Below are 20,239 nucleotides of genomic sequence, written 5' to 3'. Positions count from 1 at the left end.
CGTGACAACTTATTTGGATTCTTAGACAGTTTTCATTTTTAGTAGCATCTGTGCTTTTCCTGCTATGACTATCATAATTTCAGACAAGAGAGTAAGCCATTGTAATGTTCAAGAAACCAGTTTAAGATCATTTTAGCTTTGTGATGTGAAGCTTTATTCGATAAACATCAACAATACCAAAGGAGTGACACCCGGTGTGGTCTTCTGCTGCAGTAATCCATCTGCTTGAAGGTCTGACATGCTGTGCATTCAGAGATGCTCTTTTGCATACCTTTGTTGTAACAATTGGTTGAGTTACAGTTGCCTTCCTATGTGCTTGAAGCAGTCTTACCATTCTCCTCTGACCTCAACAATGTATTTTCATCCAGAAAACTGCCGCTCACTGGATATTTTCTCTTTTTTAGGCCAGTCTCTCTAAACCCTGCAGATGGTTGTCTGGGAAAATCCCAATAGCTCAGCAGTTTCTGAAATACTCAGACCAACAACCATGCCACATTCAAAGTCACTTAAATCACTTTTCTTCATCATTCTCATGCCCGGTTTGAACTTCAGCAGGTCATCTCAACCATATCGACATGCCTAAAAGCATTGAGTTGCTGCTTTGTGATTGGCTGATTAGACATATTCATATTAATGAGCAGTTAAACAGGTATAGCTAATGCAGAGGTTGGTCAGAGTCCAGATGAACATGTATATATATCTGTATGAATACAATACATATATGGAGGTGTGTTCTTTTGACCAGAAATGTATAAGTATATAAGTCTCTATATTATATTACTATATTTATCAAAACATGTTTGTTTTTCACAATAATTTATTTAAGATCCACCAACTATTTGTTTGACACTCTTCAGCAAATTACATGGTCTATCCATGGATCCTTGGATAAAATGACAACGGCCACTGAGCAAACACCATCTGCTGACTGTTAAAATGCATTAATTGGAGCTGGAGTTTTTTTTTTTTTTTTTTGGTTGAAACAGCAAGCAGTAGTGTTTCATGTTTACTAAATTAGATTTAAATTACTTCGTTTTTAAGTGCTATAAAGGCAGTATGAATAAAACTCCTGATCACAGTGTGTATTTGTAGAATATCGCACATACTGAATGTTTATCACTTTGATAGATGTGCTCGGTTTAAGACTAAAGGGCTACACAGATATATTTGCATTTAGCAAATCTGACAGATGAATGTACTTAAGTGAATTAATGAAAAATGCTGTGTTCTCAAACTTTAAAATACTTAAGATTCATAAGTGCACATACTTTGTTTTATTCTCAACTTTTTGCACTTTAATTGTCTCATGTCAGCGATTGTCTTATGTTTGTCCAACATGGTTTTATTACTCGCCGGGGAAAGAATTACTTATTCTGTGTACACTTCCTGAGATTTCAAAGTGACAACAGAGTCTGCACTTGCTGTCATTTACTGTAAATAGCTGGGAGCATATCTGTTCTACCACACACTGATTCCTGTCAGCCTCTCACCATGAAGCTGTGCACTTTGTTTGTCTGCATTTCTGCATGGAAACTGTTACTGACTGGCTTGTGTTAATTCAATGAAGTACTTCCATGGTAACATGTTTTCCTGTTTGAATTTTAATCAAACATGAGCCAGTCTTTTTTAGCCAGGGATGTGTTTTGGCTGTAAGAGTGGGTGCAGTGTTTTTGGCTCTGATCTGTAGCAGTTCCAATGAATGCCATCAGATATTCACAGTGCCATCTCTGATGTCACAGCTTTCCATCCTCCTTGCCAGCTTCATCAGTTTTGACACAGAGAAATAGACTTGTGCGTTTGGGTCTCTGACAAATTACAGCAATACAATCTACAGTCTTTGAATAATTTAACACCGTACTACTTTTTTTGGGGGGGGGGGGGGGGGGGGGGGGGGGGTTGGAAAAAACAAAAAACACAGACACACCAAACTGCCCACTTTTCTCTGCAGAAGGTATCATCTGCCTGTCCTCTGAGATTTTGAAATCTTGTATCTTTCTTTATCTAGTGAGGAGCATTTTTCTGGCATCGTAGATGCTGGTGGCTGTCTCCAGAGAAAGCGCAGGTGCCCGTGCTCCAAACATTTTCCCTGTGGGCTTGGGTCGGAGAGAGAGAGGGGGGCAAAGCGAGTTGGAATAATAGTTGATCTACGCCGGGAAGGATTATTTTGTACATCTCTTTAATAGAGACCAGAGGGAGAGGAGGAGTAGCAAAAGCTGGTAGGACTGTAGTAAAGTGACTCTGTTTCATATAGAGTCTCCCTCTCCTCCTCCTAATGAGCATTCTATTAGCAGCTAGGGGACGGATTTAGGCAGTTAGGCATACGGAGAAGGCTGGCTAACAATGCAAGCGGTTAGCTAAACAGCTGTTCTCTCTCTGCTGCCACCTCCCATCTTCAGCTAATGAAGCCCTCACCGATGAACAGGAGTCCCGTGACATGCAGGAGAACAGCCACAGACATTCAGTCAGGGACTCTCAGTCACTCACAATCCTCCTATAAAGTCTATGTCGAGGATAGCTTCACCGATAGGACAACTCGGGCTGCAATTAGATAGTGGCTCTAAGGGGAACCCTAAGAATAGCACATTGGGCGAGCGAGCTCAGACCTTTTTACGAGCACTCCGTCCTGCTCCGTATTTGGAAACCAAACACCGACTTTGTGTTATTTTTCTGGCTGGAAAATGTCCGAAGCTATGAAGCATTTCATATCAGATAATAAACCGATCACAGGGATGATTTTTGTGAAATGTTGCACTGTTACATTTCATTATCCTCTACAGTGTGAGCAGTGTTCACAGTGGTGGGCATCGATCAAGATTAGTGGCACGCCATATGGGTTTGTCAACATCCGAACCACTGCAGAGGATGCGCGCTCTCCAAACAGCCTTCACTTAAACAAGGAGAAATGATTCAGGGGTGACGCCTATTTTTCATATTATAAAATATGATGCAGCATTATGTTTGGCTAACAAAAAAACACTATTTGTTTTACTTAAATGTTCAGTCTGTCAAAGGCTTGATTATGTACTGAAAGCCTGGGTCACCTTCAAAATGATACACGGTTAAGATTTACTTTGCAGGTATTCTTGTTTGCTTTGTTGAGCAGTCACTTTAGCTGTCAAAGCCTGCTGGCATGCTTAAATGAAGTGCTGTTTTGAATGTGCAACTGCATCAAAGCTTGGGCAGGAAGTGTCAGGATTCTAAAAGTCTGCTTAGATTTTGAAGCAATTAGCCAGGTGCGCTTACTGTGGGTGAGAAAATGGGAGTTCAGTGCAATTTCTTTTCTAGTCGTTGTTCACACGGTTACTTCTGCCACTCTGTTGAATATTAAACACCACATCACGAACAGCTCTGAGGCGTAAGGGTTCCTTTTAGTGTTTTATTTAATCTGACTTTGTTACCTTTGTTGGATTTTGCGCGAGTTCGCTTTGACTCGTACATCGCTGTTCTTGTTTTTAATTTAATGAACTGGAGGCTCACTGGTTCCCGATCCACCACAACCTCGAGCTTTGAAAAACACTCGAGGAGGCATAATCCAGTTGAGGCAACACCTGTTTTCTTGTTATTGTATAAACATTTCTCTTTTTTTTAAACTCAAAACTATTGGATCAAAACAAATCCATGAACCGGTGCAATGATATGAAATATAAAAACTCTATGTGTGGAAATTTTTCACATTAGTACACATTACTGTGCAAAAGTCTTGAGCTATGGCTCATTTAATTTTTGTGCTTTCAAAGTGGTCTTGAGCTATAGTGCTCCAGGCTTTCTGGATGTCTTTCAAATTTTTCCTTTGGACACTGAATGCTTTTTCACTTCATTTCACTGATTTTCAGACCAGCCCTTATATCTGAGTATTTTCAGGTGAATGTTTTTGTGTTTGTTTGTTTTTTGTTTGTTTGTGAAGCCACTGGCAGGAGGTAGTTACAAGAGAATTATAAGGAAGTAGACCAGCCACCTTGGAAATCTTAATCTAATCATATTACTTGGTAGTGGCAAGGCCTCGATGTGACAGGTTAATTTCAATAGTTTATTTGATTATTAAGTCAATTAATCAAAAATAAGACTGGATCTGCAGCAAACAAAAGCCCAATAAAACCCATAGAATTAGAAGTATAAGTGGGTAGTGTGATAGTGCGGTGGTTAGCACCTTTGCCTTACAGCACAAAGATTCTGGGTTGCAATCCTTCATCTAGCCAATGGCTTTCTATGTGTTTTCTGTGTTTGTGTGTTCTCTTTGTGTCTAAAGACATGCAAGTAGTGGGGTTAGGTTAACTGGAGATTCTATATTGCCCATAGTTGCGATTGGTTTTGTCTCTCTTTACTAGCCCTGCAATACACTGACAACCTGTCCAGGGTGTAACTGCCTCTCACCTGATAGTAGCTGGGATTTGTGCCAGCGCTGCCTAAATTGGACAAGTGGAAGAAAATAGATGGATAATAAAGTGTTATCTTAAACATTAAAAAAAAACACAAGAGCTACAATCACAATACTAAAATAGTTAAAATATCAGCCCAGCAAAACAAGCCAATTAATACAGCTACTTTGGGGAGGCAATTTACACTGAGGAGTGCCCAGGGGTGCAACTGACTACTGAACAGATGTGCTTCACTGCAAACTGAAATCGTATTCTTTGTATTTGTGCCCCAGTGCTTTTACTCACAGGCACAAGTCTTGGGAGGGGACCTCACCAAAGGCTAACTGCAAAAGCTGACTGAAAGGTAAAACTAAGCAAAAACAGATGAATATTAACTCTACAGAAACCTAATAAACCAAATGAGGCAACTCAGTTCAAATACAAAACACTTCTGTGGTTAATATATTGAAATATGCAATCAAGCTAACATACAAGAGACAACAGAGTAGCAGGGGAGATCGCTGCAAAGGAGAAAATTGGCTGTTATCTGCCTTACTGTAGTCCAAACTAGAGATTTAATGCTGTGATCCTTTTCACCACTGTCAGGCTCTGGGCAGCCAAAGAGCCACCAAAGGAGATAACAAAGCTAGTCCACAAACATTAGGATCAGGAAGACTATAACAGAAAGAGAGTTACTACACATGTTTTAACAGTTAGTTTAACACATTGAATGCATTTTCTAAATACCTACAAGCAGAATGAGACCAAAAAGCAAAGAGAGACTTAACAGTGGACTACAGGTGCCCCTTGTAATCAAGCTCTGATCAGAGAGCTAGAGGACGAGTCAGGGTTAATGCTGTGTTCAAAAGCAATACTCAGGTGAGGAGTGTTTTTTCACTGGGAATTCCCTTACTACACACTTAACACTGACCTATGAATCATTCAAGCATAAAAAGACCCCTTTTAACTCAAGGGATGAACCAGTGTTGTGTCTATACACAACAAGAACCCTAAGGCAATTTCTTACCACCTTGTTGCAAAAACACATAATTTGTTCCCATTTCTTTAGTCGAATCTCTAAAAAATGTCAAAGATAACACAGTTTGACAGGCATAAAATTGTACTTTTTGAACCAACAAGGTGATTTCCAAAGAGCTAGTATCCAAAAACCTGGCATATCTCAGCATGGTGTGCAGCATGTCCTTAAAAATGTGAGGAAACCAGACAAATAGAGGGCAACAGGAGAAGTGGTAGGTCTGAAAAACTATCTACAACATCTGAAAGTCAAGGCCTTAAAAAAATAGGAAAAAAATATTGAAGTGGTGTGTGGGATCATCTTTACAGAGAATGTAACAAAAGGCATCATCCAAACAAGAGCTTTAGAATATCCTTCATGAAGCTTGCAGAACTAAAGACTACTTAAAGACTGTAAAACTTTTCACACAGGTCCTAAACCCCCAATATATCCCCCAAATATAAAAACAGTTACATGTTTGATGGTTGCTAAAGTCAGAAGTTTTCAAATTCTACACATGAGCAGTTTAACGTGGCTCAGGAGAGCCTTTTCCTTCTATCCATTGAATTGTAGCTGCAGTGTTCTAACCTGGTTATACTGTCGATGCTGCAAATGTTGTGTATTGATAAATCATGTGCAAAGATTGTGAGATTTCTATGTATCAGTACACAAATTTCCAGGGGTAAACCCAGAGCTGATTATTATTTTTCTTCCTTTTCACACAGCCATAGATTTAGTAAAAAGATAGACCCATTGTCCCAGGATGAGACATTTGTATTGACAATCTGTGCATGTTCTGTCTCCCAGAAAGATGAGATAGAGGAGCCAGGAGCATACAGTGTAGACGTATAGATACAGGGCAACATGCACATCGATAACTTTACATCACACACCGGTGAATTACATGAGCACAAAGATACTGCAGTGAACTTCAGCATACTATTTTATTTGAGGCAGTTGTGGCAAAGGGCAAAAAACTAAATCGGGTTCTCCTCCGTTTTGAAGTCCTATATCTGTGGCACGAAGGGAGCAATTTGTAGAGTGCACCGAATTATATTATTATAATTGCTCAATCATTATGGTATAGGAGGTCAGCTGGTGGGTGGGCTCCACATCTTTGTTAAAAGCATGCAGAAGCCATTACCTGTTGCTAAGATAATACTTTATTTGTAGCATGTGGATGGTATGAAGGTAAAAAGTGAACTTTTCTTCTCAAAGCATTTGTCTCTAAAACCTGTAACAGGTAACCTCTCGGTTCAAATACAAACCAAAGGTGATCCCTGTAACCTGAGATAGAAGTTCCTGTTTAGGAGAGGGAAATTGTCTTCAAGTTGTGAAATAGCAAATTGGCAATGTTGTTCTGTAACAGTTGCATTCGATTTGGTGAGTCACTCTCTTTTACCACTGAAAAGGATCTATAGCTTATGTTACCTCTCTAAGCAAAAAATCTATTACAGCCTTGTGGGCCTGAGAGCTAAAGATTTAGTCTTTTTGTCAGTTTGCACAATGTTGGCCCTTTACAGTAGGGGTTTGTGCTTGTCAGCATGTTTGCTGAAGTTCGTCTCATTGGGGATTTTATTGTGCTCAGACTATGCAAATTTTTACAGCTAAAGCTAATACATTTGCACTGCCCGGAACTGAACGACTCAAACGCGGAGCTACAGCTTGCGACTGCACGTCACAGCCTCACACACGCACAGTGAAGAGCTGAGGTGTAAATTACAGCACATTATGTCACTGGTAGGAATCCAGATGGTATACACGAATATCATTGTCTGCATCACACTGTGATGGGCTCTCAGCGAGAAAATCCCACGAGCTCGGCCCAACTGCAAAGTAATTGGACTGATGTTTTTTCCTATGCGACACTTCTTATCGCACGCTGAAAAAACAAATTTCCCTTCAAACCATCTTGTCTGTAAGCACAAACTGTACCAAGTAGGGTAAATGTAAACAGAACGATGCATATGTTTCTGGATCCTATAATCATGAAGCAGGCAAGTATTTTTCTCTTTGTATGGATGGAGTAGTTAGAGGAGAATGGAGTGAGAGTAAAATCATACATTTCCTATTTGAAAATAATGTAGGAGTTTGAAAAACATCACCGAAAAGCACTCGGAAACACCTGGTAAGGCTCCCTTTTTCCACCAGCGGAGGATGTATACACATAAATCACATGTTATGAAAACCCGTGAAATTGACGAGAAACGCGATGGCGCTTTCAAGCATGGCGTGCCTTAAAAGGAGCTCCACAGTATCCATCTGTTATTCATGCAGAGACACTGAGCGCTTTTCTTTTCCTCAGCCGAGAAAACAGATGCACAGCCACCGAAGGACTGACCCAGCTAGCCGTGGAGGTGAGCTGTCAGCTACAACAAGCAAACACGGAGTGCTCGGGGTCATCGCTAAAGGGGAAAGTTCAGCTAATTACACTGTAGTTGTTCATCTGGCAGACAAACACAGAAACAACCATGTATTTATTAACACGTTTCACCGGCCTTTTTTGCCTGGTGCAGAATGCCTAATGAATGAGTACAAACAATCATGGGTATAACAAAAAAAAAAGAAAAAAGGAAGTGCGAAAAACAAATTTTAACAAGCAGGAAAGAGGGCAACAAAATAGGAAGACATAAGGAGAGGAAAAGAAATAAACTAGATGGACATAATGAAATGTGAAAATGGCGTAAAGGGAAGATAGTGAGCGGCAAAAATTGGGCCGGTTTGTGTTGAACAACAGCGGCCAAAGAGAGAGAGAGAGAGAGAAAGCGAGGGAGAAGGTGTGAGAGGAGGAGGGAGGTCAGTAGAGATGTGGAGATGGGCGGAGGAGGAGGGGGAACGATGAGCCCCCAGTGCTCAGCTGTCAGTGCTTCCTCTGCAGGTGGGGCAGGAGGAGTGCCAAGTCCCTCTCTCCCACTCACACAGACACCCATGCATCGCTCTATAATGGATGCTTTACACTGGTGCCAGAGAAAGACTGAGGCAGAGAGAGGGAGACATGGTGAGAAGACGAGAAGAGACACGGGGGAGGGCGCGCAACAGAGAAAGAAAGAAACTGCTTTGAGAACAAGGAAAAGGAGCTCGAGAAAATGCCTCGGAGATGAAGGTGCTAGAGTGGGGATGAGTGCAGCGAGGAAATAGACAGACAGACAGACAGACGGAAAGAAACCTCCATCAAGTCATTAGACCAATAAAGAGAGGAAGCAGACCAGACAGTCTGGGAGCAATATGATGCAGCTATTGGTATGATTGATCCAAAGCCTAAGAGGATCAAAGAACAGTAAGGGCACAGCGAGGAGCTGCGCCACCATTCCCCTCACCACTGCTGTCACTGTCTATTAGGAGCTGTATGAATGCGCCCTTGACAATGATTTATCAAGAATGATTCATAGATTACATCTACCTGAACTAATGACTCGCCAGCGTCTTCACCGGGGACTGCAGGTCATAAACAGATGACATATTCTGTAGTGACCTCGTTCATCAGCTGCGATTAGGTCCCAAAAGTAATCTCGGCAATACATCACCAGATGGGTCTCCTTGTATTATCTTGAAGAATGCTGCTTAGACAGCCCGTGTGTGCCACGTGTCGCTCAAGCTGCTGAGGTCTATCGTACCAGTTGTGGGTCCTGGGCTGCAGGTATATGCAATGCTCTGAGGTATTACCTTGGTTGATGGAGGCATGGATTTACTAAAGTACTCAATTATCCACTGCTTCTTACTCTGACCTGCTGCTTGTCTCTTTAACACCTATAACTCCATGCTTTATAGGCTCAAAGAACTGCTGCAAGCTGAGACAGACTGATGTCTGGAGCACTTGAATAAACTGCCTTCTCCGTTTTAGGACCATTTGTCAATTCTTCATTCCTCGGCTCTCTCCTGGCGAGGGATAGGTAAAGCTGCCACACTCTGATGGACAGTCCGACTGGATATTATTTTCTAGAGTGTTAACCTCAAACTGGCTATCTGACCTCAAAGGCTTCATCTTTACCCTCATAACACCCCTCCCACCTCACATTTCTCTAGTGGGTCGCTTTTCCTTTTTTTCTCCTTCTGCTAAGCACAACTTTGATTTCAATTTCCTTCTGCGTAGCTTGGGAAGAAAAAAAAGCCAATTTGCTGCTTGAATTAGGCTATTTACAATTTCTTTCAGATTCAAAAAGAGTGTAATACCTTTTATTTGGTGGGTAATCCTCAGTCTTTGTTTAGGAAAAAATTAGGCGATTTTGTTCACTATACAAAGTTGAAGACACCGTCCTTCAAAGAGTGACTGAAAAATGTCACAAAGACCACTTGTTAAAAGCAGTTTGCTTTTTCCACACAATGAAGGCGACGGTATGTGGCAGACAACAAAGCCGAGTAGTCAGCATAAATAAATACAAGCATTCTTGCTCCGCAGAGATGGCATCCCCCTGGTTTAATTATCGCTCTTGTCAATCGAGGTGGAAGAATACAGCACCTGACAAGGCGCGTCCCCATTCTCTCATCTCGCATAGGTCTTTTTCACACCCTGAAATGCACAGACACCCTTCAGCAAACAGCCAAATCAAACCTCGAGATAGAGGCATTCTGTTGCCCCAAACACCCAGGTAACTTTACAGTGTCGAGTCGCTGAATGCTTTTGACACCTTAGAAATGGGGTCTATTCAAGTTCGACAATTGTCCCTGAATTTTCTCAAGCTGGATGCATTTGCACAACAATGGCAGCTGCATGGTGTATGAATAACATCCCAGGGATGCGGTTATGCTGCTATCTTTCCCGGCGACTCCGAGGGAAATTCCAGCTCTTGCGAGGTACCTTTATTTGTTGCTTAAACCAGACAGGGAAAGGATGGGTGAACCCACACAAATGAAGTGGGCCAAGAATGTAGATGGATTGCACCTCTAGATCTGTACAGCAAGAGCTCAGTGCAGGGACATTAGCAGGCCTGTAGGCCATTCCGCAAGGAGAACGTCCCATGGGTCTTGTTTCAGAAAGAAAACCCACACGTGTTATTTTTCAAAGGTCATAGCCAGACGTAGACCAACATTACAGTTAAAGAAGTGATTCACTGCAACACTTAGGTGCTCTTCATGCAGCCTGTTGGCCTCCTTCTTCACTCTCTAAGACAGGGTAATTTAAAGCAGCGTATATATTAGCCTTAAATTACGTGTTGTATCTCAAGATGCACCAGTGAATAAGAGCACAAGTTTTCAAGGCTCAACACACCCTTGCAATTCCAAGCATGCATAGAACAACAGTGTTTGTGTTCTTTACTCTAAGGACAACTACAAGCCTGCGGGTGCATCATAAATGCTTATCAGAGCAGAGGTTGGGTGCACATGCCAACACAAGCATTGAGTTAAAACAGGCAGATTGATTTGAGGTCAAATAGATGGCATCATTATTTTCTCCCCTGTTTTTGCTTTGGAATCAGTCAAAATCAGCACCTATATTGCCCTTCAAAATTTGAATCTTCTCAAGCTGAAAGAGATTCAAAGTCCAGTGTAAAACAGAATGAAAGTCTACAAAGTTATAATGTATGGAATACATAAATTAACAGGATCGCACAAGCCATGACACCAGTGAGCTCTTGGATCACACACACACAGCCTTGCCCGTACACACCCACCAGGCTTCAAACTGTAACATATCACATATGTTAGCCAGAGCTGAACATGAAAAAAAAAAAAAAAAATATAGTCCTTGTTAATCATCTCTGAGTTTTTACTGTTTTTTTTTTTATGATTTCTTCTTGCTGAAGAATAATAAGTGTTACCTGATTATCACCTCCGCATTATTATGTTGTGACACCAATGAGCCGCCCACTGGAAGGCTAAATTAATACTCTCGTAGGCAAAGGGGAGTAAAGAGGCGCAGAAGTTGGAGTGTGGCTGCTTTAAAGAACAAGTACATGTCAGGCTGTGTATTTTTGACCTATTGCAGGTTCCTGCTTGTACTTTTTGAGTGTTTATTTCTGTACCCTGCATGTAGAAACTGCCATTCTTCAACACTAGGTCTGGTATTTCGTGCATGCTAATGAGCTTCCTTCCATCTTGTCTTTGTTCTGGTGTACTGATATTTTCTTTAAGCTGCAGATTGAGCAATGCCCGCCCATTTTAGAATGAGCAGTGGCCACTGTCGTGGTGTAAGAACGCTAAGTCTAATATTTCTTTAAATTACAATCACTGGCAAGCTAACGCCAGCAGGTTAACACTACAATCAGCTACTTTTGCACGACCTCTTACTATAAACACAGACTGAATGCTTTAGTTAGCCTTTTGTGTAAGTGCATACTTATGTTGTAATATCCATCACTGTATGACTCACTGCTCTAACAAGCCTGCTATTTGTTTTACTTGGTTTTCACTTGTTGATTTTAATCCTTTGGACTCTCTTTTAATCTTTCCTTTCATATTTAGTTTGTTAGGATTTGGGTTAAAGAATCCCCCTTAACAGCATTAATAAATAATTGATAAAGGTTTTGTTTATGCGATGATTTCAGGGCCACAGTCCGCGATGGTAGTAAATGCCATACAATACCTTGTGGATCTATCAAATCCCATGAAACGAGAAGGGCTAAATCCATGTTCAAAATCAACCTTTGCTTGAATCTCAGTTATACTCTTGAAGCTTTGTGGCTGTATCTTACCTACCTGGCTAGTTATGTTCTGTAAGTGTCTTCCAAAACACATTTTGAAAGAACGACACTAGAAACACTAGACACTCGCAAATTTAAAACAACATCGGTGGCCTGTAATAAAGTTCATATTTAAGATTTTTTTAAAAAAAAGCAAAAACAATCTGTCGCTCTGATCTTCAGTTTCTCCAGATCCAATCACACATTCTATCACTGAATCAAATCCTCTCCTGTTCTTCCCACTAAATAGATTCAAACCTATGCCCTCTCCTGAAAACAAAGTACCTGCTCCCTTGCCCTCATGGTTCATGGGGTTTAAGTATTTGCGAGGAGGTGTCTTGCATTAAAATGCATTTGTACTCCTTGCACTTCTGTAATAAAACCCAGGCATTTAACATGTGTATTTATGGTTCTCAATAACCCAGAAGTCTTAATAAAAATGAAAGCTGACATTGGCATGAAGGATCCTCCTCACTAGCTGTCTTTAATGTCCAGAACATTCCATTAAAACGGGAGCACTTCCTTAGAAGTGGAGCTTTTATCCTGATTGCTTACTGGAAGAGAGGGAGGAAGGGAAAAAAAGAAAAAAGAAACCGAACGACCTTCAGCGCCTCTACACCTAGCCCTTCCCTCATGTGTGCGCTGTGAATGGACACGCCTGTGCTGACATATGTGCAGGGATGAGATGCACACTGACACTGAGTGTGAATGGCATAGTATATTTCCTTTGGGTTTTGAATTGAGCAACACATCTTTGAATCTCTAGAGATATATGTACAAATGCACATGTCTGAGTCACTGGGCACTTGGTATTCTGCTCATGCACAGAAAAGCCATCTCAATTTTGAAATCATAACGATTATTAGCAGATAGGGGAAAAAGCCAAATCTGCATGTTTAATTAGCGCCTGTGCGATGCCAGATAGATAATACATGGGACTTGCTAATGTCCTTTCTTTTGAACTTCTTTAGCCATTTTCTTTTTGAAGATGGAGGAAAAAAAGAAGATGGGGACAGAGATTTTCCTCAGTGGGAACACAACTGTTGAGCTACATTTAATAAGCTGGTCAAAAACACTCTCCTGCCGAGAGAGACTGCGCTTTTAATGACCATTCTGCTTCCAAAGTCTCAGATGTGCAGCAAGATTGCTTGCCACATACCAGACAAGGCAGCCATCTTATTAATAGCAACACACCACACATGCTGCAGACTAGGGAGCAGAAACCTAGAGAGGGAGACAAGGGGAGAGAGACGCACTGGCACATGGTGAAAAAGAGCATGTCCCGTGCATGCTTTTACTGACTGTGTAGGCAAGGAGACAGATGGGTGAAGTAAGGACGAGATTGGATGTAGGAGGAGGCAGGGCAGGCACCATGGTCTAAAAAAGCTAGCCCTCGCGAGAAGCCATCCAGACCAGCCTCCACACGGGCCAGGAGGGGAAAACTCCGTGATGGATGTACCCTGTGACTGGAGCCCTCGGCACGCCCACACGAAAACGCCACCAAGGCCAGGCCAGCGGAGCAGGCAATCAAAGAGAGAGGCCAGAGGGCCAGGATGATATAGGAGAATTCAGCTTATTAAATAAGCTTCAGGAGGAGCATGGAGCATCTAAAATAAGTTGTCACTCTGCCACCAACAGGCATGAAAAGAGTCTCGGTTAGATGGAAAGTCTATGCACTGCAGGCGGTGATGACAGACTTTGTACCGTAAGAGTGGGAATACTGTCATTAAATACACCAACACACCAGGGAGCTTCAGTACAGTGTGCCATCATTGATTTCCTCTTTTTTATTTTTTCACCTGGGCTTCATTATCGTGCATCTGAGCAGAACAGGAAGGGAAATGTTTGTGTATGTAGGGATGTAAATCTTATTCCATAATATCACATGTACCACTACTATGAAAATACTACTTCTCTAGTGGAAAAGGGTTTACATGCAAGCAAGTTGGAGTATAAATTCGGGAGCTGTGATGCGCCGTGAGTGTTGTTTCTGACTTAATTTCCATTCAGACTGCAAAGTAGGAAACTAAATATAAGAGGCTCTATCAGAGATGCAACAGTCTGCTGACACGGATAGAAAATCATTACACAAGTCCATTACTAGAGGCCACCTGAAACCAGGTGTTCTTGTGTCACAGTCTGTAATTCATTTGATTATATATTTTTACCCTTAATTTTCAACACTTTGTAGACCCGGACACTTTGATTCCTTTCTTGTTTGTGACGTTGCCTTGGCAACAACAGCATCTTACCAGTTTTCGCTTCGACGCTTAAGACCGAAGGAGGGGCGGGGTGGTGTACAGTGGAGGCTGTGAAAGCAGGTGCAAAAAGACATTTCTTCACTTGTATTTCCTGTCACATCCAGCAGCCCACTCCAGTCCTAAACTTTATATAATTACAACAATCTGTGCTCCCAGAGAGTCTGTGTGAAATCTGATTGCCATTGGTAACATTCACAGCAAGAGTCCTGGCGTGATAGAAGGCTTCCTGTTTCAATTTGCTAGGATCGCTCAAGTTTTACTGGCTTTTTCTTTTTTCTTATCCCATCAGTGGGGCATACATTTCCATTCAGGGGAAAAAACAGAGCCGGTAATATCCAATTTACTGGGAGGAGATGGTTTCTCTGGCAGTATAATAACATGCTACATGGAGCGTAGCATTATGAAGTATGAATAAAAAAAAGGCATTTATGGTAAAAATTCAATTCAAAAGCAGTCATCAGTCATCGGAGGAAATCAAGGCAATTAGTAACACTTTAATGCAAATTGGAGAATGCAAAACATATCACAAATCCTTGGCACTGTAATGGGGTTCCAAGGAAGAGACGATCAAATGACCTCTTTCAAACTCACCCTGGTCGGTCCACTAATCAAAAATCCAAGAAGAGAGATTTCACTCTGTTCTTGAATAGTGTGTGCTTCTGTGTGTGTGTTTGAGCTGGTGTGTGTAGTGATGGGGGTGTATCGCTTAATAGCTTTGTGGCCACAACACTGTCTGGGACCAGGCCTCTATCTACTGCAAGAGTGGTTTCTTTGATGTGGTTTACTTCCGTGTAATGTACAGTAATAGCCCAGTGTTACACCTCCAGCCATCTGTGTCCAAAGCAACATGTTTGTGGCTTGTTAACATGTTTGCAATGAGGCTACATGAGCCTGGCTAAATGTAAAAATCTCTCAGTTGGAAAATAACATATAAAAAAATATAACATCGCTTTGCTGACTGGAGCCTGTCGCATTCACACGACTGTGGTCAATTAAGAATTAATTTATCTCATACACTCCCCTTCGAGTGCTTTGACTATATGGTAAATGAACTGGTACTTATATATATAGTTTGTCTAATACTCACATTGCAATGGATGGATCTGGGGAAACTCAAGGTTCAGTATCATTCCCAAGGATACTTCAACATGCATACTGGAGTAGCCACAAAACTGTGCAATGACCTTCCAATTAGTAGACGATCCGCTCTACTTGCTGAGCCACAACTACCCATAATGCCTTAAATGACCCTTCCTACACCACAGGCAATTCATTCTCATTTTTGTACCTCATCCTACCTCCCCCAGTCCAGCTTGGGAGCTGCAGCCAGTCCTTATGAAGGCCTTCCCCAAACTGCAACCTCAGATCCATGCATCCATCCATGATGTCAAATCTAATTGAGGATGCGGTTCCTTAGAGTAACGCCTTTAAATGTTTGCACAAAAACATGTAATAATTTCACTTTCAGTATTATGCATTTGGGCCTCCAGCAATTACTTACCTGTAATGCTCTATTTGAATTTAGTGATGCATTAGAGGAGGATTAGTATGAGGGATGTTTATTTCATGTCCAAGTCAAGCTTGCATGTTGCATTTAGCATTAAAGACAAGGCCAACATGAGCAGTAAATCATCATGAGGTGACATTAAAGTAGCAGCTAAACATTGTGATTTTTTTTTTTAAAAAAAAGGTTACTTGCAAGTGTGCACCATTTAGCATGACATGGCTACCTTGAAAAGCTCTCCTTGACATACAGTGTCTTGCTTCCAGTGTCACACTACACCTATTTTTTGGTACAGGGAAGAATACTATCAAACCGGCAGAATATGTCAAAGCCCACATGTGGCTTGAAATCCACCGTGAAGTTTCCATTTCTGGACTGAAAATCACATTCATTTGAATGCAAACATGTTTCATCTTAAAACATTTCTTATGCTGCACAGTGAACTAGATTACATTACTCGCTGTAACTCACTACCTGCATGCCTAGATAATATCAAGAAGCCTGCACACCAGCAGGCACGAGCTGAACAGCTATATCACACGCAGCCCCACCACCACACCGGCACCTCTGCCCCACTGTACCTTCAGAGTGATGGGAGAGCGTGAGCAGGCTGACACAAGAAGCTCCAATCCCAGAACCAAACACTGTGATGCGATTGGAATCTCCTCCGAAGAAGCCGATGTTCTCACTGATCCATCTCAAAGCCTGGATTTGGTCCAAGAGCCCATAGTTCCCTTTAGCTGCCTGGTCACCTGTGCTGAGGAAGCCTGCAACACAAAAAGAAGAAATTAAAAAGCCATGCAGTGAAAGCAAGTCAAATGAATCCCAGGCATAAAGTTGGTAGCCACTAAAGGTTATCCACAATGACGGACACCCCACCCCGGTTTTGTCAGAAGAACCACAACACCAGGTTACTGCGGTTGTGAAATCATGACTTATTGGATGGCTCTTGGTAAAATAGGAGTGTGTGTGACCGCATGCCATCTGCACTTTATTGGAAATCAATGCCATGTCTCCCTGGGTAAACACCCATCATCAACAATATTGAGCAGCCGTGATGAAAACCTTGCAAATCTATGAAAACTCTGCGGACAGAGAAAGAGGAAAAAAAAGCTTCAAATGCTGCAAAAATAAGCAGTATGGAACACACACACTGCACACGTGTTCTGCGTTTTATCCTATCATTACCATTCTCTCTCCTGCTCTGTAGTCCAACGCACTTACAGACTAAACATTTACATCCAGCACTATTTATGTACATTTTCTTCCATGTCAGTAATCTGCTAGATTTGGACAATGAGTTTCTCTTGGCTACATCAGCGCTCGTGTTCACACGCCACCCTTTCCCAGTTGCTCTCCAGGGCCTGAGCTCTGACGACTGATGGTTAATGGAGAGTCACGGGAGAAGATCAAAGGCAAGCAATCCCCAAAGTCCCCACGGTGGAGTCGGTGTCCGTCAAACCCGTGAACATGCATGTGAGGTGACAGATGGGTGATGTGTGGAAACCAGCACCCCACTCTCTTTAGCAGCAACGCTGCCAAACACTTCACAAGCAATGAATGTGTTGGTGGTGAATGTTTGGAAGCCTCCGGTGGTCCTTCGGCATCTCGGCATTGTTCCTAACATCTATTTCGTGGTCTGTTCCTCTGTGTAAGGATAAACTGTCAAAGCGAAAGAAGATTACGGTTTTGATATGAGCAACGCATAAAAAAGGTACATTTTTTTGACTCAGGTCAGCATAACAATGCTCACTTTAGATGAGCACTGATTAGAAAGTAGCTTTCTCTGTGGTCATTAGCTTGTTCATTGTGAGCAGTCTATGTACAAAAACCCAGCATGTACTCCACTGCTTATCATTTCTCTTTGTCTGAATCCGGGCACAATCTCCTATCTCGACCCGAACAGCAAACCCGCCTCGCCCTGAGGGCCTGTTGGCAGACACAAAGAGGGTGGGCAGGGGAAAGGCCGGGCCTGATCATCGATTGGAGAGAGGCAGTGGCACAGGAAGCAAAGCAGGAGACAAATGGATCAACAGATGGTCTCCTTCAGATGCATCCCTGAGGATGACAGAGCAGCAGGGCACATGCAGAGTGAGAGTGAAAGAGACAGACGCAGACGGAGAGAGGAGAAATCGGGGCTCCAATTGAAGAGCTTTTCCTTTTCTTTTTCTCTCGCGGCTCCTCCTCGCTTTCCGTCATCACTAAAGGACAACAGCTTTTACAACCTTCTCGAGGGTGCATGGACGAGTGCGAGAGGGAGAGAGAGGGAGGAGAGACGTGACTCTCCCAGAATAACCCTCATTTGCAAAATGGTTCACACTTCACCAAGTGTATGTCAGTTGGGTTAAGAAATGTCAGGAGACTGGCATGTGAAAACGGACTCTGTACAACTGTTAGCCTAATTGAAAAGATACTGTAAACACTATCCATGTGGCATTGTAATATGCGGCATTGCTAAATGACAAGATGTAAATCATTAGAGCTGAATCCTCAGCTGGCACAGTTTAAAAAAGAAAAACAAAACACAGTTTCATGCTACGGTCTTTTGTGGCTTCTTGTTTAGCCGTGTTGATTCCTCTGCATAAATAAAACTGGTCATTAAAATGTAGAGGTGGAATCCAATATCTTAGACAGCAAGACATGCTGCAGGCACCATTTAAAAATACATCTAATATAGCTCCTGGTTATGTTTTAATTGGAAAGGTGACAGAAAGTATTTTCTTTGGAAAGCAATTAAGATAGCAAAGTAATTGTTTTTATGCATGCCTATTGCTATTTTTACATTTTTTGCAGACTTTTTAGTATGGATGTGCCATTTTGCACATATTTGGAGTTGATGACCTATAAAACACCTCAGTCTCCTCTATGATTACAAAAAAATTACTAAAAAGTAAGCTTACTCCAACGACACATAACACACTGTATAGCTTCACTTTGGTTCTGATTTGAGCTCTCCAAATTTCCCCTTAAGCATCAGCGACAGGGTTATAGATTCCAGATATAGCAGATGATCCCTGTCTGATCAGCACCGCGTGGGCTTTGGCTGCACATGAACCATGATGTGCATTGCACTCTCTGTTCACAGCTCACACCTACACAGGACCTTGGGATTCTGGACTGAAGCTCAATGCTTCTGAAGTGTTTGATCAAGCTGGCAATGTGCTTGACTGCACTACTCAACCTGACTTCCATTTGATTTTTTTTTTAAACATTTAAACATTAGGTGCTTTGCAAAGAGCATTTAATTCTAAACTGTAATACAGTATCAAACAATATCCATCTTTGTTAGTTACCCAAATTCAAATCAATATGCAAATGATCTTTTAAATGATGTCAACGATTAACTTTCAACCAAACTGTATACGCAATTACAGTGTCCCAGTCCAGTTAATTTAGCAAACGTGAAATCATCATTAAATACTAAATAGTTCTAGTTGATCTGTGTAAACAAATAAATTATTAATTATTAAACACATCATTTGTACTCATTTAATTTTCCCTGCTACATTTTTATTCTTGCCTGCTGCGAGCTCTGTAACAAACTATAGATTTGCTGTGGGGTATTTTCACTTCACTCAGTAAATGAGGCAATGCTCAAAACCCAATCCCTATGATAATGTGTGATTTACTTAATGCTTTGTTTTTCTCTTAAAACATTAAAAAAGCCACCTCAAAAACAATACTCTCTCTCCTACATCAAGCTCGAGAGCCTCAGCGGGACATGTTGGCTTGAGCTAGGAAAAGAAATCATCAAAATAAGCGTTATTTAAGTCGCTATTCTTAAATCATATAAACCAAATCCATAACGTTTTCAATAACATCTGGTGAGAAAAGAAGTTATAAAAGAACCACATCTAATAATAATAATAATAATAATAACTTCAAATGGTCTTTGTGGGTGAAACAAAGATTTCTAAATATGGAATCCAACAAGTCTGCGCAGTTCAGCTGGATTATGCATTATATTTGCATGAGAGTATCTTATTCACCACAAACTGTGCAAGTTAATAACAGTGATTGTGTGGCCTTTCTCTGTGTGTTAGAACTGTAATTTGTACTGACTGATTACATGATGAGTTTTTGTATCATGTCCCAAACCTATTCTTCCCTGACAGTGATGTGGTTCACTTTTTCTGTATGCGGGCAACTGGCATTTTCTCCTCGTGGCAGCACAGAGACAGAGACTCAGTCGTGATCTCAGCTGCAATAGCAACGGAGAACGTGGTCCGGTCACAGCTGGGTCAGGTCACACCTGTCTCCTTGCATTGTCCTTGCTGGGCGAAACACTGTGTGCGTCTTGTACGGCTACCCCTGCAAGTACCATTGGTTCCCTTGTTACCTTAACGTGACCAGAGGGTCGGATAGGTCACGTCATCGTCCCCTCATGATGACGCGCTCGCTCCACTTTCACACATTGTTGCACACCAGCCACAATGTGCATTAGTTGTGCATTAGAAAAAAAAATGCAAAGCGTGACGCCACATAAT

General features: G+C 41.7%; 1 protein-coding gene across 2 annotated transcripts in view; it reads right to left on the bottom strand.

Annotated features, from left to right (window-relative positions):
- nlgn3a (neuroligin 3a) overlaps positions 1 to 20,239 on the bottom strand; it is a 129,276-nt gene that overhangs the window by 25,427 nt on the left and 83,610 nt on the right. For both annotated transcript variants that reach the window (XM_063491445.1, XM_063491453.1), the window contains one exon: positions 16,334 to 16,519. In XM_063491445.1, coding sequence (XP_063347515.1) covers positions 16,334 to 16,519 — 186 coding nt within the window. The remainder of the gene's footprint in view (positions 1 to 16,333; positions 16,520 to 20,239) is intronic.

The sequence above is a fragment of the Pelmatolapia mariae genome, linkage group LG2 (genome assembly GCF_036321145.2).
Source record: "Pelmatolapia mariae isolate MD_Pm_ZW linkage group LG2, Pm_UMD_F_2, whole genome shotgun sequence".
NCBI lineage: Eukaryota > Metazoa > Chordata > Actinopteri > Cichliformes > Cichlidae > Pelmatolapia > Pelmatolapia mariae.
Note: the sequence above shows the minus strand (reverse complement) of the source record. Positions and strands in the feature narration are given on the sequence as shown.